The 25,970-nt window shown below is 38.8% G+C and overlaps 1 protein-coding gene across 6 annotated transcripts in view; it reads right to left on the bottom strand.

Moving 5' to 3' along the window:
- Nucleotides 1–3,314: 3,314 nt before the first annotated feature.
- The window catches only part of PPP3CA (protein phosphatase 3 catalytic subunit alpha), a 214,033-nt gene continuing 191,377 nt past the window's right edge, over nt 3,315–25,970 (bottom strand). For 2 of the 6 annotated variants that reach the window (XM_068402805.1, XM_068402804.1), the window contains exons 10-15: nt 24,440–24,514; nt 19,171–19,197; nt 15,183–15,267; nt 11,137–11,234; nt 8,367–8,396; nt 3,315–5,065 (exon numbers count right to left, since the gene is read on the bottom strand). In XM_068402805.1, coding sequence (XP_068258906.1) covers nt 4,872–5,065; nt 8,367–8,396; nt 11,137–11,234; nt 15,183–15,267; nt 19,171–19,197; nt 24,440–24,514 — 509 coding nt within the window. In that variant the 3' untranslated portion in view covers nt 3,315–4,871. The remainder of the gene's footprint in view (nt 5,066–8,366; nt 8,397–11,136; nt 11,235–15,182; nt 15,268–19,170; nt 19,198–24,439; nt 24,515–25,970) is intronic. The other 4 variants (XM_068402806.1, XM_068402807.1, XM_068402808.1 and 1 more) reach the window with 4 other exon arrangements.

Genomic DNA, 25,970 nt, shown 5'->3' on the forward strand with positions numbered 1-25,970 from the left:
TGCTCGATTGCACCATGATTGTCTACATCAACAGCCTCAGGGATGTAACAGCTAAAGTATGAAACAACCACATCTTGCTCAAGTCTTGCTGCTGCAAGAATCGCCTAACTGGGCACCCAGACCCAAACCTCCAGCAAACGACCATGCAAGACTGCCCAAAAGCAAGAGGGGGCTTTGGTGAACCCCAGAGCAACTAGTGATGGCCACTAGTGGACTCCACAAAGGAGCGGACGCTGTCATGTCTGCCACCATGCCTGCAGACTTCACACTAGTAGCAAAATCAGTCCTTTAGCACGTTCTTTGCCAAGCTACTTTACCTAAAACAAGCTTTTGACAGTGATGACAGAGCCAAGGCAGCCCTTCCCTTTGCAATCGTGTGCCATGGCAGAACACTGCCCAGAGCACACACCTATCTGTCAGCTTGATGAAACGTGTCACATATAAAACTGAAACTGCCCTCAAGTTATTTAAAAAATAAAAAAATAAATCAAAGCCTCATAAAACATACATTTTATAATGCTTACCAGGCTTTATACCGCAAATTCAGCTCAGCAAGAAAAAAAAAAATCCCCTACCTCTTGAGCTCCATCAGCTCCTCCTTTTTGTGACCCCCACGGAGGTGGCTGGAAGACCTCTGTTTTCACATACATATGAATATATGTGAACTTGGATATATTTTTCCTAAAATCACTGAAGAACCAGAAAGTTCATCCTTTTGCATGCCAAAACCAGCCATTTATAGCAGAACCAAGCATCCTCCCAAAAGCAATTAAGAAAGCGATCTGCCAACTATTTTCCAAATCACAGAATCACAGAATCACAGAAGTTAGGGATTGGAAGGGACCTCGAAAGATCATCTAGTCCAATCCCCCTGTCGGAGCAGGATTGCCTAGTCCATATCACACAGGAACGCGTCCAGGCGGGTTTTGAATGTCTCCAGAGAAGGAGACTTGTGGTTTTTTAACACTTGAAATAGCTGATTCTCACATCCCTCTCTTTGTGAAAGAAGTGGGAAGATTCACAGATCTGACTAATCTGAGCAACAGTACCCTTGAAAAAAGAAGGGAAACTGATGTCTAAGGACTAAAATTGTAAATTCAGTTTGAACCTAGAAAGTGTCCCTAAATTTTTATTTTTACACTCTGTACTCCACTGTTTCACTAAAAAACAAAGCTAAAGTGAAAGAGGACAGAGATCAGGTCTGTGCTAACAAGCAGCATCTTTCAGTGCCTGTTTTTAGCCCCGCTTTCTGACTTCAATTTTGCTGGCCAGGTTCTCAGGAGAAAGCCAAATTATACCCAAACTCCTCTAGAGGCTCCAGATGATCCTCCTCTGGCAATAAAAAAGGGTGTCAAGGAAAATGCTGAAAGAATTTATATCCGTGCCTGACAGTTGGCAATTCTGGCACAAGCTTAAGCAGGGTTAAACTTACTGCAATTTTGGGGGAAATACTGGACAGAATTTGAATGTTGTCTTCTTCAGAAAATGTATGCTAAGAGCTAATAAACTTCACGTTTAATAGCTGTTGAAAAGGAAAATTATGATAGTGCAGAAAATGCAATACATGTATCCAATATACTATCTCACACAGTGGGAATAAAGTGGTTAAAAAAATACAGTAAATCCTGATGTAGGCACCAATGATATTTTTGGCATTAGTATATTTGGTAAGAAGGAAGAAAGCTGTACTGGGAGACATACTCCAGCGCGTGGCACGTCACCAACTGAGGCCATGAAATACAAAACTCAGCCTTCAGGGGCACCAGGGTTTTTCTTCAAATTCAGCTCCAGTTCCTTCTGCAGCACGAAAAAGGAAGGACAGCAGGAAGAGATGGGATGCCCTGGAAAGAGATAACCTTTGGAAAATTTTTTTTTGTCCTTTTAGGAACATTTGAGTATGGCCTAGACCATCCCTCAGAGCCGGTCCAGAACCTGCTCCATGGTAGGATAGCGAGGCTCTCTCCAGAAAAGAGCCAGGCCATCTCACCTGGACACATGGAACACTGCTATTTTGCATGCTCGGGACATTTTTCATTCTTCTAAGACATAAAAAGTTCAAAAATCTCCTTACTGACCAGAGAGACTTTGTACATTTCCTAATGCATTACTCAACCTGGGCTACCTTGCTTACCCATAAGCTCTTCAGCAATTACACAGGCATTTGCAAACCCACTGCTGATTTGTAGCATGGATCTCTTGGGTTAAGTCTACCAATTGAGAGGTCTATGCCACACTGTCACCGCTGAGAAGAAAAACCCCTTTCGTGCTGTTAAATTGGTTTGGACCACTGGCAGGGCCCAACTTAAGTGACACCAGACAGCACACGTTGCACTGCCCAACAGCACTGCTCTATCTTGCACAAAGTGCCTGCTGAGCGCTAGCTTAGACATCTCTATAGAAAAACTTCCCTGAGGTAACCTATACTTGTTCAGCTAGCATGTACACGTGACCGAACTGGCAAGTAAAGTGGTCATGCAAACTTTCACCGTGACTTTTTGCAGAGACCATGCTCACTAACCAGATGAACAGCCTCGCTGATCAGATGAACAGTTAGACTCTGCATGTCTCTCCCCTGTGCTATATTTCTACACAATCTGGAATAAAAATTTAAATCTAAAATTGATCCATCTTCCTAGTCTTGTATCTTTATTTTTGCCACCTGTCATATTTTGCCAAAATTAACAAGAGCTAAAGTCGGAAAAACACATAAGAAAGCAGGCACCCAGCCAACATTTAATAATGGTACCTGAAAGGAGGACTAAAACAATTCCCACAACGCAGCACCATTTGGCATTGTCCATCAATTCTTCGCAGGATGATGGACTGCGGAAGGATGCTGAGCACAGTTAGGGAGAAAATGAGAACAAGGCAGAGCTTTGACAGTTCACCTCTGACTGAAAGAGAGAGGATTTGAAATCTGAAACGGCCGAATTTCTTTTTTCCTTACAGGAACATTGTAAATGATACTAATTGACCTTTTCAAACACACCAGATTGCAGGGGCGGGCAGGAAGCACACAGAAGGCCCATGTTTTCTTCTGCACTCTACTTGCGGGATACATCCTACTCATTTTAGCAAAACCAACTTTCTAACCAGCACTTGTGGGAATTCTGCAGATGTTCAGTAGCCTAAAGCAGTTGGGTAACAAATGAATTTTCTTTTTAATAAAGAACTGACCTTGAATTGTGAAATGAGTCATTCTTCTCTTACACCGACGGTCTTCTCCTGTCCAAAGCAAAGGAGAGCAACAAGCGCACGCACGCATGTGCCTGTGTACACTTCTGTGACTGAGCCGGCAAGAAAGGGAAGAGCGCTTAAGTTCATGCACATTTTTATTGAGTAGTAATATAAAATGCTTCTTTCATTGTTACAAGTGCATGCTTTGATTGCCAACATTTCGAAGTCAAATTACAAAGGCAAGGCTGTAGGCTGTAGTGAATTACTTGGGCACTTATACAATCGTTAAAAAATATCAATGGACTGTTTTGTTTTGTTTCTTTTTCTTTTTTCAGAATGAACCAGTTGAAACCCGTAACTGATATACAAAGGGAAAAAAGTGAAAAAATTACACATTTTGTGGCACATGACAGAACAGAACAAAATGACTAAACCATTATGACATTAACAGTTATCATGCATTTAGAATTTCACATGTAACTACAAACTTATTTAAATTTCACAAGGTTTGCTAAACATGCTACCCATCTATATGTGCACTGACAAGCTTATGTTAAAAACTTTAAGAATACTCTCCCCTTAGATTTTTCAAAGCTTTTTTTTGATTACAAAATTTCAAAGGCATTAAGCATTGTTTTTTCAGAGAATATAAAGTACGCCAGTATACATACATTTCCAGTATAAGTCAGACCACTAAGCGCATTACAGTCCCATACAGGCCTATACAGCCATTTTTTTCTTAAAAAACATGCATAGGCAGATTTTTACAGAATATAGATGCTTTTCACTGCACTTAATATGGTGTCTTGTTCACTATACTTAAAAATGCACCACTCATAAATATTTAAATTCAGCAAGCCACAACCAAGACTTGATTTACCAAAAAAAACCCAGAAAAACCCCCAAACCAAACCCCCCTAAATATAAACAGCAAAAAAAGGATAAATGTTATCATTATTCCAGTTTTTTTTTAAACAAAGAAAAGGATAATTGCTGCCAAATTAGTAAGATAAGTGTTATATTTAGAGAAGGGCATTGAAGCACACTAAAGAAACCTGAGGTAAGCATAATCTGTACAAAATTAAACTGTCGCGCTCTCTCTCTCACTCTCTCTCTCTTTCTCTTTTTTCCATTTTAAACAAATTTCAAACATTCTTTTTTTTCTTTTTTCTCTATATTTTTAAAGACTGCCTAATTTATTTCATAGCCATTGTCTGACAAGAGTAGCAAAACATTATCAATAAATAGTCCTTATTTAGTTTGTACATTTTGTTAAAAATGTTTCAATGTTGTCCATGTTTAGTGCTGCAACTGTAAACGTACAATAGTTAGTAAGAAATTAAACAAAGTTTTCATGTCCAGTAACATAATAAAAGGCCTTTCAGTAACATACCTAGACGTTCCCAATGCAGTAGGAAAACATGTTCATTCCCCTAACTTTGCAATATATACCAGCATGAGCTTTCATGTTTCTACAAGCATTTTAAAGGCATATCCAAAGGAGGTGTCCCTCCCCCACCCCACCCCCCCCACCAAATTAAAGTTGACGATCTCTTCATAGATGATTTTTGTAAACTGAATCCAACACCTGGCCCCCCGAGCAAGTAAGCTATTATCAGAGGCAAGAACATCCCACTGCTGATGTGCAGCAACCCCATCGCGCCCTGCAGCTCAGCCCCCCTCCCAGACAGCGGTCACTGAATATTGCTGCTATTACTGCCGTTGCTGTCCGTGCCATTAGTCTCTGTGGAGATTGCCTTGTTGATGGAGTTAAGGTTGGCATCGGATGGCACGTCTCTGCGCGGAGGCATTCGCTCATTAATTCGATCTAAGCCTTTGGCCTCTTCGAAGCTAGTGATCTTATGCTGGGGTGAAAATCCTTTGATAGCTAAATAAAGGATTATTAAAAAGTAAAATTAGCAAGGTAAAACTCTCGGCAGCTTTTCCCCCAACTTAGTAATGAGTGCGAAAGTCCTTCTTTGCGAAGGCGGCAATGAGAAGATCTGACAACATGACCGACTCCTTACCGTACTCGGAAAGAGCTGGGGGTTAACCACCACAGCCCCCTGCAAGTCAACTATCTTTTTCAAGTAGGTCAACTTCCAATATTTTGTTGTCCACTGGGGTTCAGCTTAAAATGCTAAGAAGTTGACATGAAACTACAGTTTGCAATTCGGAACCATGCCTAGGGCACAGCCATGAGCCAGTGAGTTAGCATTTGTCGTCATCACCTACAGCCTTAAAGACATCGTGCCTCGCCGTAACATCCTTAATCGCACAAAACTCCCATTTCACTTTCAAAGACTAGGGGAAAAAGCTCTGGCCAGTTACAGATGGTGATGACACAGTGAGGCCAATTTGAGGGATACACATGAAAGCTATGGGAGATCTGGGGTGACCCTATGACAGGTTGCCTTAAGTTCTCAACACAGGCAAGCTGCTTGTTAATCGCTCGGAGCAGTTATCCTCGCGGACATGTCCCTGGACTTCTAGAAAGCAGCTTGAGTCGAACAGCAGTAACGCTGTGAAACACAGACCAGGGATGTCATTGTTTTGGCACTTTCATACAATTTAACTTTGGAAACGCACTGACAGAGGACCAAAGTTCCAACTGAACCTGAGGACTTGTGATCTGCCCTTCAGCAGCGACACTGATGAGGCCACACTGACCTCAGAAGGCAGCCACAGGCTGGGGAATGTATTTGTAGAGTGCGATTTTTATTTTATTTTTTTCTCTCTTTAGTTGAAGAGTTGGAGATCTTTACATTTAAAGCAAAAGAGAAAAAAAGCACCGCAGGCAAACAGCAGGTCACAGCTCCGCAGATAATCTGTCATAGCCTTCTGGGTGTTTTTCTCTTATCTGCACCAAATCAACACACTGCACTTCCAGAACTGGCACTTTTGCTACACCTCTATCTTAACATGCCATAGAGATAGAAATGGTGTGTTAGTACCAGAAAACTGCAAACTCCCTGGGGAGAAAATAGTAGGGGAGTTTCAAACATCAAATTCAGTGCTCATTCCCTCCCTGTATCTTCTCTTTACTCTCAAGTACTCATGCTCTCCTTCCAGTATGCAGTCCCAATTCTGGAAAAGCTGGTAACTTCTGTTAAAAAAAAAAAGTGAACAAACCCAAAACCCCAGAACATCCCTGGTACCAGTCTACCACTCCTTGCATTTTGGGGGGAGTGAGAAAAGCATTTTCATGCTGGTATTTTTGCCAACCGTTCCTTTGAAAGCGGATAGATCCTTAGAATTTAGTTCCTTAGCCAGTTTCACAAACGTTATATTGGAACTTTGTGAAGTGCATGGGTTTTAACATGTATTATACTTCAACTCAGAAAAACAACAACAACATAATGGTGATTAGTCAAGTGAGCAGGGATGGAGCAGTGAAAACAGAACAGGCCCTACAGTGAGTTTTTTCAAGAGTTTGTTTTTTTTGTGTGTTTTTTTTGTTTGTTTGTTTGTTGTTTTGGGTTTTTTTGTTTGTTTTTTGTTTTTGTTTTTTTTTACTTTATCTTCTACCACAAAAATGAAGATGTCTACCAAGCACCCAGGCCAATCCCTTAAAGCAACAGTTTAATGGATGGCCAAGTTGAGGCTGAAACACTTGCTGTGTCCTGGAGCTTGCCAGGAGCACAGCCCGGTTGGTGTTATCAGGCCCTGAATCAAACTGCAGAGGGACAATTGATAAAGGGCAAAACATTTTCTCCATCGTTAGCTTCATCTACGTAGACTAGTTGTTACGACTACAGTTACCGTGTCTAACTAGCAAGGACGGCAAATCAAGCATTAACTTGAAGGGTGCATATTGCTGGAATGGGGGCACGTTCAATCGACTGTATTTCAAGCAGACACGTTATTGTCTGTGATACTGAGGAAGGTGCTCTGCTGTAGTTGCTGGTCAGACAACGAGTATTAGCAGTTTACATTGAGAGTATACTAAAACACAACACATAGTCACAAAAAATCACAGAAAACAGCCAAACTGTCAACGAGAATGCACACTGCAGATTAGAGATTGCCGATAGGAATAGATAATTCCAACATAAATAGCAGCTTACTCACTGCTATTTAGAAAGCAGTTGTATTTTCTCTTACTTGTTTGTTCTGTAATTTTATTCACTGCTTCATAAAAATCAAAAACAAATTCAACTGGCCAAAAGGGCACATCTTACCATTGGACAGCAATCATCAGATTTTTTTTTTTAAATTAACTAAAAAAAAAAATACTCACAGAAAATTTGAGAGGGGCAAGAACAAAATACAACTGAAGACTTTTGTTTTAAAGGGGAATTCTGAAAATTCTTCTTCTAAAACTTTACAACGCTGAATGAATATTGCGCATCTACATTGCAATACGTGATTACATAGGTTTTAACCATAGCGTTAAAAATTGCTTAAGGGTTAAATTAAAGGTCTGTCAATAAAGCACCATAGTTTTCAATAGTAAACATTCAGAAATCTTCTGAAGCAGCCAGTCGCTTTCTATTTGTAGCTAAAATGGTGCTGTTGTTGATGGTTGCTCTAATGTAAATATCCAGTGTGTAAACTGCCACTACCAAAGGAAGCAGATGTCTTGCATACAAATGTCTCATGTTGTTTTAAGGAGAAACAGAAACATGCTGAACTATAACAAAAGACCAATAAAATTTTTTTTACTAGTGATCGAAAAGAAAGGAAACCAACCAAAGCAAAAAAGAAAAAGGGAAGAAAAAAAACACAACAAAAAGAGAGAATATTTATAAAAAGCTGTGTGTTTTCCTTGACCAGAGATTGCTGAGGATGGTCTGAGGCAGAGACAAGACCCGGCCTCCAGCGCACAGCTTTTGAGCTATGTGTAACACAGAGCATTTACGAGCTGCTGTCGAGTTATGTCCTGTGAAATCCAAGTCCCCTGATCTCCTCCTGTGGCCTTACTCAGTGCTTAGTTCAACGTACAGTGATTCCAAAGTGAGTGTAACTTTCAGAAAGAAAAAAGACCACAACAGCAGCAATGGAAAAAAAACAACAAACCAAACCAAAAATGACACTTTCCCCTTTAAAGCAATTACATTTTGGTTAATACCGAGCCACAACTGTTAGCCCAACACCCACACAATCTGTACAAGCTACAGCAAAATGAATACACCCAGCAGAGCCCTTATCTGTTGTGGCACCAACAGAAAGGGGACTGGACAATTTACCTTCATCAGCCTCAATAGCCTCAACAGTAGCTGAAGAGAAGAAGGGTAGCAAAACGAATGAGAAAAATGAGCAGAGGATTTTAACTCTAAGAACAAGTCAGTGAACAGCAAAGGAGCTACAACACTAATGTTACTGCAAGTGCTGGATTTTGGCAAAACAGACACACACAGAAATGCTTACACAAAAACAATAATTTGCAGATTGAATTAAGCTATAGTTTGTTTTGAAGCAAAAGTTTCACAAACTAAAAGTTTTTAAAGACACATTTGAGTAGTTTTCTTTTGACTCAAAAGAACTACAAAACACAAATGTCTTCCATATTGCACATCTGACCTGCAAAGGTTATTGTATAATTCTCCCAGCTTTGAATAAGAGCAGTTTGATTTGCCCTGTCAAAAGAGAATGAAAAATGGCATAAAGCCATCACACAAAATTCGTACCACTTTCGATGTCAGCCTGAAAAGTATTAGCTGCCAGTACAAGGCAAAAGAGCCACATAAACAACCTCTCAGAAAGATTTTTTTCTCTCTCCTGACTAAAAGAAACCTCCCCACAGCACGGGAGAGTTTGCTCAGTCAGCTTTGCCTTTGCTTGCAATCTCGCCCAGTCTGTTCCCTCTGTAAGCATCCTTTTTGTCAACCCAGTCTCTGAAAACAGCATTCTTCTAATATTTTATTTAAATCAATGGACATAGATACCAGATTGAAAGATGTTGTACCTCCAGAATTGCAAAGCCTGGTCAGAGAGAGAGAAAAGTTTGTAACTGGGAGGTTGCTGCAGTGTTGTGAATACCATGTTACCACTGTTTTTAAATTATTCATTGTTTTTAAAGACATAATTCATTTGAATTCTACCCTTCAGCTTTCGCATGAAATTTGTTTCTACAGTCAGAGATTTAGAAGCTGATGGAAATCAGCAAATGCAATCCAATATAGCAATGGCACAGCTCAAATATTTAAAAAGAAATTTTGATTTTCAAGAACTTCTCTGTTTTAGAGAATAGGTCAAGAAGAAAAGTTTTTAGAAATTCTTCTCTTTTGTCTTATTTTCCCCTACTTAAAAGCTTTCTTCATCCTCCATAAAGTCCAAATAATTTTTTTTGTAGTTAGGATGTTAAATATGGATTGTGATCAATACTAAAATATGTATACTATTATCTTGCTGCATGGGGAAATGAGAGGAGCTAACCCACACGCACCAAGGTAAGCCTATGCCTCTCAAGCTACAGAGCAAGAGATATGGCAAAAATTAAGGAACAAAACTAATGCAAACTTAAAAGATAATGAAACACAGTAACTAGGATGAGAAATTAAAATGAATAACCAGATCCAAACCAGCACTGACACATTAGAAAAAAAAATGACGACTAGATGTATACTTCCACAACAGAACATACTACTCATATTTTCTGTTAATACATATGGTAACAGGAAAGCGTGCTTAACAGAAACTAAGTAAACTTCAGATTATTTGGTGAATGGGGTACTATGTGTTAACTAATGCAGAAACTGGTGTATAGTAATGTTTTACTAAGCCAGAATACTGCAGTATGAGGAGATTTTCCTTTTAGCCATTGTAACAAGAACTTCAGGCAATTTTCTCAAATTCATTTCAGTTCCTAATATTTTGCCAGGGCAACAACAGCAGTTTCCTTGGACCAAATTTATTGACAAATGTAAAGCAGCTATACGGAGAAAAGCCTAGGTAAAGACCAGAATCCCATTAAGAAAGGCATCCTGTGGAATCATATTGCAGCATTTTCAAAGCAGAACGTTACTATGTCCATAACGCACAAGTCATCAAAAAGAAAAAAGGGAAGGGAAAAAAGGGGAAAAGAAGGTTTACCACTGTATACCTGAATCTTCTAGGTAAAAGAGACAGTAAAGGGAAAAATACAGAGCAAGAATGCTCCAGGAAGGAAACAGGAAAACAAGAGGCTGAGACTGTGTTAAGGTTATAAAGCATTTCTATTTCTTACTACTGCCAACAGAACCTCAGACATTCTTGTATGCCTGCAACATACTCTACAGCAATACACACAGGAAAAAAAGGGGAGCTTACAGTAGTAAATTAAATACTTTGCAGCTCCTTATTCCAAAAGGAATATTTCATCAAAGGCAGCCCTGCTATAGGCTTACAGATTTCCTGTAACAAGAAGCACTTGGTATAAAACCGACCTGACAATCTGTATTGTGTTTGTGTACAAGGCAAAAGCGGTGTTTGTAAGAGCCTCCCTTCACTTGGGCTTAAATCAGAGTGAAATTGTTCTCATGCTGTCACCTAGAATTGCTAGGAGAGAAAATCTAATTCTATAGCTATTTTCCATTGGTGATTCTCTGTGAGGAAGAACAAATCAGATAAAATAAGAGTTTGAGTGTCATTATCTAAGCTGAGCCTTCAGTACTCCATGTATCAAAGGCTGCTCTTAAAAAAAAAAAACAAAAACCCACACCAAAAAAGATGCTGTAAACTCTGGAAAGAGAGCACTTCACATACAATGCTGATCTACCATTCTGAACAGTTGATTTTCAGGGACTTTTTTTCCCCCTCTTTCTTTGAAAATCAGTGGTATGTAATAAGTCTTGAGAAGTGGCCTTACATGAACTGCTCACAAATGCTCCAGTACAACTGCCTGTTTTATTCTGCCCTTTATTTTTTTTCTGAGAAGACTGTGGTTACTTTTCTTGGGTTCTGCAGTTGAAAACCAATTTTTTTTTTTTTTTTTTTTTTACACGTGACACAGTGACACACAGGCGCAAACATGCTTACCGCTTTGCAGTGTTTGTTTTCCTCCAGAGAGCACACCACTGGGCAGCATTCCTGTTGGAGTCAAACCTTTCAGTGTCAGCACACTTTCACTCTCTTCTCTGTAGAAGGAAAAAAAAAAACCCCAAATAATAATTGTCTTTTTTTTTTTTTTTTTAAACACAGAACATGTTTTAGACACCTTAAGCTACATGTGCCCTGCAATGATTTGCTTATCTCCAATCTTCTTACCAGGATAGACTGAATCCAGTGATAACACCAGCACCAGTGCAGTTCTCTTCACAGCTGTGTAAGTGGTTCACCTTTGCACCCCACCATACACAGACTCCCACTATAGTTAACACTATAACCTGCATCTATGAAACAAAGTGTGACATACATTTGAATATACATACATTAAACCACAAACTTGACAGGATGAACACTAAAGGAGCAGTTATTGCCAACAATACATTTAAGTGTCTTACACCGTGTGGTCCAAAATCAACTTAAATTGTTGTTTTGCTTTTGTCTAAACTAGCAGTCAGGTGCATTATTTATTAATGATCATCAGCCACTTAAAAAAAAAGCAGTTAAGAGCTCATTAAAATTAATAAGCACTTCCACCCTTACTAGCACTGTTCTTAGTAGTTTTGTATGCTAAAAATGATACTGGGATTCAAGAAAAATGGTTTAGGAAACCTGAATATGTTTTGTGGGAGAGGAATACAACAGCTCCATCCAGCCAAGCCATTAAATACAGCTTTCTACAGGCACTGTAACGCTGTTTGTGATGACATACTTTCTCAGCAGCAAAACTGACCCCAAATCTTTAAGAGAAACCTATTCTGAAGTGCTTTACTTTGAAATATATAATGCCATTAAGCTGGAGGAAGCAAACACAAAGACAGAATTTAGTTCCACATTCACTTGGGGATAATGTGTTTTTGTCTATCAAAACTGTCTCTCAGCAATTCTACTGCTTACAATTTTCTTTAGACCTACATGCCCTGAATTATATATTTCAAACAACTCTTGCTTACCTACTACATATACTCTTTAAGTTCTATTTTTAGTTGGAAAATGATTCTCCTTGTACACACTTTTCTTTGTGTAATAGTCAATATTAAATTGTGGCAGTTTTCCTTGCAAGTTTCCTAAGCAATGAGAACTCATGCAACAGCCAAATATTTTCAGAGTTAACAGAGTATTTTCATCATCAAGAGTTACACACCAAAGTTTTTGCTTTCTCTTGATTATTTGCCTCTGCAGGCACATGCATCTCTTTTTTTTTCAATTAAACTGCAACAGCACTTTTAGCTTCACCTTCACAAGAAAAAGTTTATTGACTGTATTTTTGTTATCTTTAAAGCGCATATTCCCAAGAAACCTCTGTATCACAAATTTTGAGATTTTTTTAGCCTTCAGTGTTCCTTGTTTTCTATTTGATGTCCTTTACGTCCATTTTAAAAAAAGGAAAATAAACTGATGAAATATTTTATTTACCTCCCTCCTGTCTAAATACATCCAAAGAAAAGTCAGACTTGAGAAACAGAGAGGCAATGACAGGGAATCGCGAGGTCTTCCATGAGCTTAAGCCAATCTTTCTATGATGGCTATTCTCGGCAAAGCTCATTTATAACCTTTGAAACTCAATACAACGCTATTTTGATATCTAATTTTGAGATTAAAGTGGCTGAAATTATCTCAGTTTTACATTCAGGTTACATCCTCAAGGAAGGTGGCCACTCTGGCTCAGAGAAGAGACGTTCGACTGAGTCCTTTGAAGGTGGCCACATCAGGTGCTGATCATTTGGAAATGCTTTTCAAGAATTAATGAAATAAATTTCATAAATCAGCAGTGACTCAAACACGAACTTCAAAGGTGTCTGAAATAGGCTGGTTTAGATGATGATGCCTCTGCAGTCTTTACGGGGTTATACGTAATTATCAGACACTCGTGTGTTAAATGTGGCTTGTGCTGGCAAGACAGAAAAAATAACCCAGGCTATTCCATAAGAACAGTATTTGCAAGATTAACCTTGTGTAACCTCTGCTGCCTAGAAGCACCTAGCTGAGGAGAATCAACCTTTCCCAGCAAAAGAGAAGAAGTGGTACTCCCAGATGGGCAATGGTGGCTGGGATGAAACGTCACTCATCCTCCTGGAAGACTTTGGAGGTACCTGTTTATTTGCTGCCTACAGTAAGGATGTGCTGTATTTGCTGATTAAAGCTAAGGGAGAACAAATACACTCTTCATCTTCGGGCCTTCCTGCGAAGTTTTAAGGTCCATTAGTATCCAGGAACTGTAAAAGGCTCAGCAGCTTCAGCGAGTGAACCACTGGCTTCTCTACCAGATGCAGTCCATTCTGGTCTCCTGGAGATGTTGGGATGAATGTGGTAGGGGTAAAAAATCGTCTCATGAACAACTCTGAGATTAATTTGACTGCTTTTCAGGGAACGACCAAGACTGATTTCCATCAGTGCCTCAAAATGTTGATTTTTGTGAAATAATTTAAGAGGGCTCCAAGTTTCAAAAGGTGCTAAAACCCTAAGCTCTGAGGCTCATGCAAGGATTTTGCTGTACCCTTCTTCCATCCCTGAAAAGCTCCCGCCCCATAGTTCCCTTTGAAAAAGTCTTTGACATATAGGTGATGTCAATCATCTGGAAGTTATCAAAACCCATATACATCAGCTGAGCATCCAATTTCAGGCCTTTCTGTATATTTAACTCCAGGTTTCTGTTAAATTAATCCTATATTTCAAAAGGTGCTCTGCAACAAAATACAGTGGGGATCCAGAAGCTGCAGTTGAAGGTTATGGGAGAAAGCCAGGTTTCCCAAACTTCATTTGCTCAACTATCATCAGAGAAAAATAATCGTGCTGTTTTATGAAGGTGGTGGCAATGTCAGCTCCAGGCTCTCTGCCAGACTTGGTACAGAGGAGCAGGTGGAAACACTTGATTGCTCCCCCGTCTTGTTTAGGGAAAAGGCATGATGCCAACTTTTCTTTTTTTATGGGTACCACTTTGAAGTAGCTTGTGCATCACTAGTAATTCACATATAACACTTTGGGAACCCCAGGTACAAACTCCTCCATCTCAGTATGCTATTTAAAGCTATACTGCTGCAATCTGCAATGCGTGGGCAAACTGCTGTGTCCACGCAAAGACCCACTGACAACCTGCCCACTGCTTGCATGCTGCAGAAGAGTCTCAAATCAAGCATTTTTGAGAGTTTCATCTGAAATTAAAGTGTATTCTTCAAGTAACTATATTTGTTTCCTCTTTTTATATCAATCATACAATCATACCAATAAATTTTTTAAAAATCCCTTGATTTTGTAGCAACCATAATAGCCATAAACTGACTACAGCAGAGCAAATTACAATTTCATGAGAAAAAAATCCCTCTGCTAAAAGGGAGGGAGAGCTGTATATTATATATTTAGACTGCAGCACAGTACAGCATGTTTTCTCTTTTGCTCAGAGACACCAACTGGAGAGTTCTAAACATTGGGTAGCAATTAGTTACTCATGTTCACGTGTTTTGGGGAGTGCAGCCCAAGGTAACGAGTTGTTGTTGGCTGAACAATGATTTCCTGGATTTTTAGTTAAATGACCCTAATGCTTTCATCTTTAATCATCTTTACTCATGGCTGTTAGCAACAACTGTGGGTGACAAAGTGGGGCAGTTGGCTTCCTTTTTAATGAGACATGATGTGGAACATACCCTTTCTTCACATTTAACTCTTGCCTCAAAGTTAATCAGTACACCTGGTGAGCAAAAGTCTTCTAAAAAAAAAAAAGGTAATTACAATTTTCTTTTTTGATGTCTTTTATTTGTCTGTTTTATGTTCAGAAAAAGCCCTGAGGAAGAATATTATTCAGAGCCATAATAAATAGCAGTACTGTATAAATAAAACAATCTTTAAAAGGTTCCAGTAAAACTCAGTTGAGTGTTATACTAAAATATCAAATTTGCTGTTTGATTAATGGTAGTGCTCTAAATAATCATTCAAAGATGTCCTTTAACATTAAAAAAAAAATCTGAAACAGCACAAAACCTTACCTTAACACTGAGAAAACTCTAGCCATTTTTCCTATTGCTCTTATCTTGTTCCTTATAACCTCCTTTCGAGCAGCAGCTGTTGCTCCTACGAAAAACACATTAAAAACAGTTATAGGGATTTGTAAACAATACATCACTATTCTGAACTCTAAATACAAGAAACACCATATTAATGCCACAGTTTGCCAAACCAAGCCATGTTTGTAGTCAAAACCAAAAATACTATTTTTTTTTTGTTATTTACAGCTCAAGACTGGTCACTTTTGAACAATCTAGTTATTGATACCTTAGAGATGTGATCCTTTTCCTGCTACATATTAAAGCTGCATGTTTTTCCATCAATGTAAGCTAATTTTCCATTTCAAAAACATTTTCAGAGACCATACTCTTTTGAAAACAAGTTTCTTAGAAAATAGTCGAAATGCCAAAATGATATTCAACATGAACAGTGCCCAAACCATAAAAAGAAAGTTAAAAGAAAAGTTAAACAACAGAGTTAAAATCTATTTTATAATCTTATAATTTTAAGTGAAAACCAATCACGTTTCACTTAATTTTCTAAAAAAAAGTGATTAGGTTAAGCTTAAGGCCAAGAGGGTCCAGTTAGGGTTTTCCTATCCCTAGTTAAAAAGTATTTAAATGGTTATAAAACCTAAAGACAGAGCCCTGAAAACCAGCATGAAATGGTAGGGGTTGTGTTGGCTGGCAGTGATTAAGAGAGTTCCATAGATGCAACTTCCTTCTTATCACTGCTATGGCCTGCTCAAAATTACAATTACTTTGAAATTTGTGAACTGACACAATCTGCTGTAAAAAAACCATACTGGAACAGAGACTACAGTTCAGCTCAGTTTGCATGTGTACTTGTTACTTGGATGTCATCAAAACCTAGAATATTATCTGTGCATCCAAGAGATAGGCACCTGAATGGGAAAGATAAATATTACTAAGTTATCAGAACGAGGAATTTCTTTTAATAAGGATCCCCCACATCCACAAGAAAGTGCCATGTTATACTAAGTAAACCAGTTTCATTTAAATATAACCACATACATCATGAAGATTTCTCCCACAGGTTTCTGAATGAGAGGTAACCTTGGCTCGTATGGATGCTGCCTGATAACTCCTGCCTTGGAGGTTCAAGAGCACAACCTGACAACCACTACACATCACGATAACGCTTCCTTCTTCGCTGCTCCAGAATTCAAGGACAAAAATGAAAATTTCTATTTTCAATTCCTACCAAACAGATCCATTTTATAAAGTGGAGTCCATCATGGAAGCTAAAGTAGCAGAAAGAGCCAAGAATGAGGGAGCTGGTTATGGCAGCAGAAGGGAAAGCCTCAGGGAACCAAGGCAGCGGCAGGGCACTGGGCAGAGGACCAAGGTGCTGCCAAAGGCTGGTGATGGATGCAAGAGGTGACAAGCTGCAGAAGACAGCCACGAGGCCTTGCCGTGCAGACCTTCCTTTGCTGTATTATGAGCACAAAGTGACTTTAGCCAAACAGGCTCATAACGAAACGTGGGCTCTGCTGAACGCAATGACAAAAGCCCCATCTGCTTCAGTGGCGCCAGCGTTTCACACGCCACCACTCCTCCTCCGCACGGTTCCAGCCACTCTGGGCAGTGCTGGAGAGTTCCAACGCTGCCACACAGGAGATTTCCTGAGTACTTCTTGGAGCCGACTCTGCGATAATTCTGTTTCAATTTTCTCCACGCATATCTGCTGATGGCAGCCCCATGGCTCTATCAGCACTGTCACCTTTCCTACCGATTTCTCAATTACGATTAATTTCGTGATAGTTTGAGACTACCACTGGAAACACAAGCATTGCTTCATGATATTTACTAGATGACTAGGTGGCCTGGCTGATACCCTGGCATTTTAGAAGAGGTGAAAAGGATGTCCATTTTTTCCTGTGCTTGAATTTCAAAACAAATAGCCATCCTTTGCAAAAAACTTTCAAAATGGAAAATAAACTCAACTCACAAATCCTAGAGCTGTTCCAAAGAAAGCTAAGTAACTGTAGGAACAAATATCACAGATAATGACATTAAAAACTCAGGATGAATCTCACTGCAACTTTTGGTATCATGGTCAAGATGAAGTTTAACCCCAAACAGTGTGAGGGGTGAGTTTGATAAAGTGGGAGGTTGATAGCCACACACATGGAATCCAGCAGAGCTGCTTGTGGGGTTGTGTGTCCTTGACCAGCCCGTGCACAAACAGGGTCACACGAGCCACCTCCTATGTGCCCACAGCTACCACAATCTGGATGCTCAAATGTTGATAATTCTATGCTTACGTACTGGGGTATGTTCGTACATCTCCTGAGAAAGTAAACTAGATGTCTTACAATCATGCATGCTACTTTTGCATGCATTGACCTTTTGGGGCAGCTATTAAACATATTATTTCCAGGCATTCCTAATTGTCTTCCTAGACTGTCTTGAAATTATGAGCCTGTATCTTGAAGTTCAAACTGAAAGAAACCATGCTCAGAATGATGGCTTTCAAATCTCCCACATATAAAGATAAAAATATAAATAAAAAATACAAAAAAAATATAAAAATATATAATCTTAGGCATAAACGTCTAATTCTAGACAATAAAGAGTGGGATAAACAGCTGTAATTCAGCTGTAACTGAATTAAATATAATATATTCATAACAGCTTAATGAAAAATTTAAATTAAACAGCAATGATTCAGCTGGGTTCTTCAGGAAATAGAGGGGGTACATTCCTGCCTCAGTTACTACGATCTCACTGAATTGTACTCGCAAGATACACAAGACATGGTTTTCAGCCTTTTTTACTCTGAAAGCACTTAAACACAATTTGTCTTTTTTTTTAAAACCAAGTGTCACTATCCTCATTTATTTATTACAAACCCACAGTGTTCTAGTTGATCTTATAAGTATATTTGATCTTTTTCAGTCACTGTTTAACTTCCAGAAGAGTTGAGAACTGAAAACTGGAAATACAATTTATGATCAAAGTGAAATACAATGCCCTACACTTAAATATAAAATAAGAATGGAAAAAAAAATACTTAACCATAAAACACAACAGGCTCAAAGGGAGTATTTTGTTTCTTATCAATATACATAAAAGGTTACTGATAAATACACTTAAAAGATTTTGGTTTCCACTGAATTTCCTGATTTGTAACACATCTGTGAAAATGACTTAAAATATCTTGTTTACTAAATATTAGTAATGATTTTATTTGTCCTACTTGTTTTTTTAAAACATTATTTGCTAAATAAAGCACCTGATATTCACAATGTTTTATTGCCCTGTTAGTTTTCACTGAATACCACTAACCTGATATAGTATTTGGATTCCCTAACTATTTGTACACAAATCTTAGACTCACATTTCAAGTGTGAATACTCCAGTTTAGTATTCTGAAATTCACTATTACTGCATATCCTTATGAATTACTTCAGCTACACTTAAGCATACGCTTATGTGAAAGTAAATGGGTCACAACCTAAGAACGGGCTATGGGTAAAAGGGTTAATTTTAGCCTTTGCAAACATTGCCTGATATCCTCTTATGTTTTTACTTTTCTTTTCAATAACTAAACAAACCCTATTTGCATGAAGGAACTTAAAAAAAAGAACACGAACACAGCCAAGTTTAAAATCAAAGTGGAAAAAATATTTGGGAGGTAGAGTAAAACCTTTAACTCTTACTTCAGTAATTTACTGAGTTGTATTGGATTTTAGATTCACAGCATCCAAACACAGATATGTAGGACTTAAGTGAAATGTAATTCAGAACTTCAGATTAAGAAGCAGAACAATGAAAAAAAAGACTATAAACTCTGAAAATATTCCAAGATGTAGGATTGAGCAGACAGAAAACAATACTGAGTAAAAAAGCCAACCCCAAATCTCTCATTGGTATCCTAATACATATTATTTAATTAAGCATTAGGAAAATTAATGAAACTTAAGCCTTCCAACTTATTGAATACCTTTCTTCTGTGCATAAATGGGATCTTCTTATGAATTCCAAAAGGGGGGAAAGAAAAAGATCAGTGATGTTTGTAGAATGAAAATAAAAAAATAATACAGAACATTTGACAACATCAATGGAAACGCAATGTTTAAGTAAAGTCTGAAAAACAGAAAAGAAACAAATTAGGCAGGGAATATCCAAAAGGAAAGAAACAGATTGAGAATGGTGGGGAAAAAAAAAGAGAAAAATGTTTCCAGCTTAAAGCCTTGTTAGTAGGTTTTGCAGGAAACCAACATGCAGGCAGAAGATAAGCAGCAAAGCTTAACCTCAGTGTTACCACCTCTTGAACGCACACTTTCTCCTACATTATTGCAGCTGCTTTGATAAGGCTCAATCACTTCTCAAAAGCAGCCCCTCCCAGTTTATTTGGGGTGTGCCTGCCTGATGACACCTCTTTTCTTAGAGGAGTCAAGCCGATTCTTTCAGTTTATTCACATCTGATATCTGAAAGAACAGCTTACTATCACAGACATGTCTGCTGCTTGTACCAAAATCTGTGCTATCTACCATACGCATGCATCTGTTCAAATGGTCCAGCAGATTACAGTTATCAAATCCAAACACCACCACGGTACAAGGTACTGCATTTTAAAATCAACCATTTTTGGAAGCAAGACAAGTGCAGCATTCAGTGCCCAGGCACAACTGCACCTTGACATGTGTTTTTGGGGCACTGGTTACCTAATGCACGTTGCTGGGTTGGTCCAGAGGCAGAGCACACCCATGTGCCATAGTATGGCTCACACGAAAAATGCTTTGGGCCTGGAAACAACCATACCTGGACAAATAAATGAATGAATAAATAAATAAAAAGATCACATTAAAATGCCCTCTGCCACCAACTCACAGAGATTAGGTATACATTGCAGCCCAATCTTGCTGGTTTGGAGGAAGAAACATAAACCAGTGGGAAAAACCCTCTATTTCTCTCTTAGTTAAAAATTAACTCACTGAAAAGCTAAGACTCTCTCATCTGCCCAGGTAGTACCATGAGCACCCTTATCAAGGCATTGGTAAGTAACTGAGACTTAATGATGAGGCCTTTGCTTTTGCTCCATCAGTCTCTGTGTTGGTTGGTGCAGAGCTTGCCCCAGGTGCAGTTTATCGCACTGAAGAGCTGTGGCAAATTTCATATGCCACTGTTCACAGCAGAACCCTGTTTTGATCAGCAGGAGATGTTCGACTTGGGAATTCTCTTTAGGCTTGGACTACAGAACTGTACTGGGGAAGCTGTATTCCAACCGAGGAATAAATGCTGCAGCTAGCACTGTGACAGTGGCTTTTCCATGAGAAGGCTGTGAGCTACAACGTTGAAGGCAATACAAAAATTAATGCAGGTAATTTAGGAGTGTCTTTATGCCAAATCATGATAGCGATGCATATGAAGCAAGCAGCGCATTTGTGTCAAGTTCTCTATTATGTTATTGCACCCTTTTAATTAGCAGCTTAGTTTTTTCAATCAAATCACACAGAATCACACAGAATGTTAGGGATTGGAAGGGACCTCGAAAGATCATCTAGTCCAATCCCCCTGCTGGGGCAGGATTGCCTAGACCATATCACACAGGAACACGTCCAGGCGGGTTTTGAATGTCTCCAGAGAAGGAGACTCCACAACCTCTCTGGGCAGCCTGTTCCAGTGTTCGGTCACCCTCACCGTAAAGAAGTTTTTCCTCATATTTAAGTGGAACCTCCTGTGTTCCAGCTTGGAACACAGCATTTGGAACCTGTGTTCCAAATGCACCAGGCCAGAAATGTTGCTAATTAAAATAAAACAGGACTCTGACTATATGCTGTCTGGGTAGCAGTATTTGCAGCTCCTGTTGCTAAGCAATATGTTTGATGCACAAATCATACAGCACACAAGCTAATGATCACCCAAGATATTTTTTACTGGATCAGATTATATTGCAACCACCATAGCAAACAGGAAAGAGAAAGTACAGCAAGAGGAAACTATCAGATAAGAAAACTTGACCTATCATATCCTCTCATTTTTAAAGCAAGTGAAACCAAAAGGCCAATACAGGCCAGCAGGGAGATATGGGCTAAAGGGCACTATGATTGCTGCTTAGGCTTTCTCCCACTAAGCACACACAGAAACTGCCTACAACAAATTGATCAGATCCCTATGATGCATTGCCTTAAGTAAAAAAAAAAAAAAAAAAAAGGGGGGGGGGAAAGGGGGAATACATGCTGTTGAGCATCTTGCTCATGGCTAGATGCAACACGCATGACTCAGAACCAATAATAATAATAATAATAATAATAATAATAATAATAAAAAAAGGGGTTCACAAGAACACCATGCAGTGAGGTCAGGCGATACTGATGGGGCTTTGTTTTGAAGGGGGAAGTGAGAGGGGAAGACAGAGGGCAAGGAAGTGTAAGACAAGAGAACAAAAGAATGATCAGTGCAAACCATAGTGATGGATTATTCTCATTATATGTGGGAACCCAGGTCAGGGCATGTTCAGACTGCAAGGAGAGAAAGGAAATCAGCAGCGAGCCCTGAAAACTACTGATAATATAAAAATACGCAAAGATTTTAAAGAATCATTCCATCAAACAAAATGCATCTGTTGTTGCAGATATCAGGCATTTCCTTCTATGGGAAATACTGCTAAAGAAAAATGTCAGTGGGTGAACAGGACTGTACTGCTGCAGTCCTCCAAGGAAGCTGGACAGAAATTATTGAAAAACAACAGTGGAAATGTTGAACCACTACAAGACTGTCAGTATACAGACAGCCCTTGCAGAAACAGTTTTAAGCTGATAAACATTCCAGTCTGTTTCATCAAGAACACAAATGAAATACATCTTGCAGTTTCTCCCCCAAAAGGCAAGGCTCTAAGGAAAAAAAAAAAAGAAAAGAGAGAGAACTCAAGCATCTCAGAGAAAGAGGATTTTCCTTTGTTTTACAGATAATAAATCAGAACCCACCAGGAAATCATTAAAGATATCAGCCTCTATTTAAATTTAAATCAATCCTCAAATTTACTTTTATGCCTGAATCCTTCGGTCTCTTCCATGTGTACGATCCCCTCGAGCCCATCCCTTCCAGCGGGCTGGAGGTACAAGCATGCACCCACAGCAAGCTGCAGCACCAGCACCACAAATCCCATTTTACAGCTCTAAGGGGATTATCTGGGAAAGCAGACACAAACGTATGCTAGCTCTGGTTTTAACTACGCGTGCTAAAGAAGATGACATTTCTAATATCTTCCTTAACATAATGTTTTACACAGAGAAAGCATTCACACAGAAAAAATCTGAAAGCAGATTTAGACAACAGTATTAACATTACAGTACCAGGAATGGTTTAATTATTCCTCATCTGGAAATTTTAACGCTGTTAGATATCGTTATGTGGCATACACACATGCAAGCCCAGAGGATTTCAAGCCCGCCTCCCTGCTTAGACACCTGCAATGCTGCAAACTCCATGTCTGGAGGAGTGCCAGGGTAAAACTCCCAGGGAGATGGGGCGGGGATTCATCTTCCTACCAGAAAAACCGCAGTAGATGCAGAGACCTCCTGCAGCTGGAGAGGGCTGCTGTCCCCAAAGACCCCTAACGCCTCATCATTTCTGACTCTGCTTTTGAAAACATGCTCCTGAACCGTAACTTAGGCATGGAAACACTGATGCACTAAAATTTTAGAAAAGGACTACAGGCATTGGCCTGTCTATGCTAAATGGAAGTTTATAGTACAACTTTAAAAGAAAGTATTAGGCCAATGCTGAATTAATTTAAAAATCCTTCCCATAAAGCCTTTGCTTTGGCATTGCATTCAGTGGGATTTCAGCCTGTGCTTGAGTGCTTTCTTGAGCCAAAGATTTTAAGCACATGGTTTTGTTGCTACTGTATTTAATTTGACACAGTTTTTACTCATTGTATGCCTCTGTACTGTTTCACACGCTGCTTTAATTACACAGTAGCTACTTATTTAAATTTCATGAGAAAAAAATTGGGCACAATTTTCAAACAGGTGTTTTCTTCTTTCTGCTGATTACTGGTTTCAATAAATTTAGTCTTTGTCCCAAGTCCTGCAAGATAATTGTTCACATCTACACTCTGTGGAGGATACAGAATAGGGAATTCCATCTGGCTTTTCAGAGTAAAAGCAATCCGCTATCATCCATACCCTTCTCCTCCATCGCAAAGGAAAACATTTGTCAAAACCTGTGATCTAGCTTCCTCTTCCAAAGATTAAAAATAAAGACTTTGAGAGAGAAGTTTAATTATTAATTACAACTTCATTAAATATTTGTCTTACTTGAAAGTTCTTCATTCTCCCTGTTCATTCATTCTACCTACAAATATCTTGAGAATATTTGGTAGTGCTAGATTTTTCCAGGTTCTTTTTAAATTTTTTAATATTTCTGCTCTTTTCCTTGTGGTTTGGTCTTTTTTTAAGCACTGAAAGCATTCATAGTAAGGACATTAGGAATGCATGGATTTTTTTCAGTTTTGCTCAACTGAGAAGGGATATTCTGGAGAACTGTAATTTACTCTTGCACAGCCTAACAGAAAATAATGTCTAATAAAATAAAATGACTTCTAAGTCACCAAATTGCAAGGTATAAAGTATCATTTACAGTTAAACCAACAGATATAAGGCAAATTATCATCATATAAACTCCAACCCAAGTGACAACAGAAGTGACCATTCCTCTCTTAGCAGAAATGTCAGGTCACAACATTCTCTGCCTGTGTTTGCATGTTTATTTTTATTGATTATATTGCTGCTTAAGGCCTTTTAGATACACAAATGCATTAAAAGAGGCAACTAATGAAATATTTCAAGCACAAGTCTTCCAAAGTTGCAGTACTGACATTTTGGAAGGAGCTCTGCAGGAAGCTTCTTTCTTTGTAGGAAGATCATTTCACATAATTAAACATCCTATGGGAATCCCTGGGATCTTTTATACATAAAATCAACATCTGACCCCTTCATGACCACACAACCCAGATTTCATGGAGGGAAATAATTTTTTTTTTTAACTAGAAGAGTGGGACCAAGGAAAGGGTTAGAACAGGGCAGAAATTCCATTGATTCTTTCCAAAGCATGCAGTAAGCAAATCCACTGTAGTCTAGCATAACAGTTGCTTTCGGCAGCACAGAACTTAAATGGGACCCAGAAAATTATCCCAGGGTTAGTAAATAAACTTTTAAAGTAGCTTCAAGGCAAACAATCTCAACCAAGGGCAGTAGGCTCTTACCATCAAACCCATCTTCCTCTGTCCCCAATTCATCATCTGAGCAGATGTTCAGCACATTTACCAGCATCTCTGTCACTAAAATGGAAAACAAATGCAACATCTTGATATTAAGCTTCCCTCATCTGTCAGAGAGCAAACTCTAGCTGTAGCAATGTTAATGAAAATTCAGTACAGAAAAGGCACCCGCTTTTTAAACAACATGGACCTGGTTTTATGCACGTAGTAATATAAGCTTCAAGTGTCCTGTATAAACACTGCAGGTTTCCATAAAAATTGTTCCAAATATAACAAACACCACAAAAAATAGACCTTAAAAAAAATAATGCATTTACAATCTCTCCTTTTGCAATAGTCAGTGAAGTAGGTAACTTCTGTTTTCTCCCCCTCAATACATTTTTGCCTTTCACTTAACTTGGACAGCAGAACTGACCACTCTCCTCTTGCTGCTACATTGCAGTAGGATTTGAATTCCCTGCCTGGGAAATGGAATGACATGTCAATTGAAAAAGTTACAGCAAGAGGGATCACAGAATATTTATTTATTTATCTGTCCAGGTTTTGGACACTGTACTTTCAGTTCAACAAAACATTAACCCTTGTAACATGCCTACAAAGGGGCAGCATCTCTTGAAATCCAGGACAAACAGACTAGATGACCATTGTAGGTCCCTTCCAGCTGGAACTATTCTATATCCAATAGAAACATCATTACCAGTGAAGTCAGAATATATTCAGCTTGCTTACTTTGCAACTCGGGCATGGAAGGGTCAGCCTCAGGCTACCCCTAACCTGGTCCCAGCTCTTTCTGGAAAGGCAACAGTGAGACACTAACCAGTGAGTACACAGAGTTAGAACAGCCAAAAAAAAAAAAAAAAAAGGGCAAAAATCACAACCAAGGAAATGGAATTCAGAGATCAAAAAAGCTAAAGTTATGAGGTAAAATGTGAAATCATTAGCAGATTGAGAAAAACTCCACTATATCTGTATGTAGTAAGCATCATTAAAAGGGTTACCAGGCATGTCTAGCCTTGCACTAGCTACACAGGTTGAAAACTTACATTTTTAAATCGATAGGTTATTAAAATCCTCTTCTGTGACAAGTATGATGGCTTAGCACATTAGAAGGGTGGGACACAGCTATATTTTTCCTACATTAGTGAAGGATTTAATATTTTCCTTTGACATGATTAGTGGAAAGACTTTCCACATTAACAACCACCAGCAAAACTAACAGCTTCCTACCTTGGTTGGCCTTTAAGGAAAAAAATCTATAAAAAAGGAAATAAATAAAAAGCTGTGGAGAACATCAGCTCTTACATCCATGAGTTTTGTTTTGCAGAGAAAAGGAAAACACTGATTTCACTTCTTGGGTCTCTAAAAGTTCCAAGCAATTGTTAAGAGTGACCACTGGGAAAACATGAAGGAAGAAAAAAAAAAAGAAAAAAAAACAAGGAAAAAAAAGATGAAGGAGGAATGTTCACAGTTTCAGAACCTCATCAAATCTGGACACGCATCCTGCAGCCTCACCTGA

This window comes from Nyctibius grandis, chromosome 6, assembly GCF_013368605.1.
Source record: "Nyctibius grandis isolate bNycGra1 chromosome 6, bNycGra1.pri, whole genome shotgun sequence".
In the NCBI taxonomy this organism is placed as follows: Eukaryota; Metazoa; Chordata; class Aves; order Nyctibiiformes; family Nyctibiidae; genus Nyctibius; species Nyctibius grandis.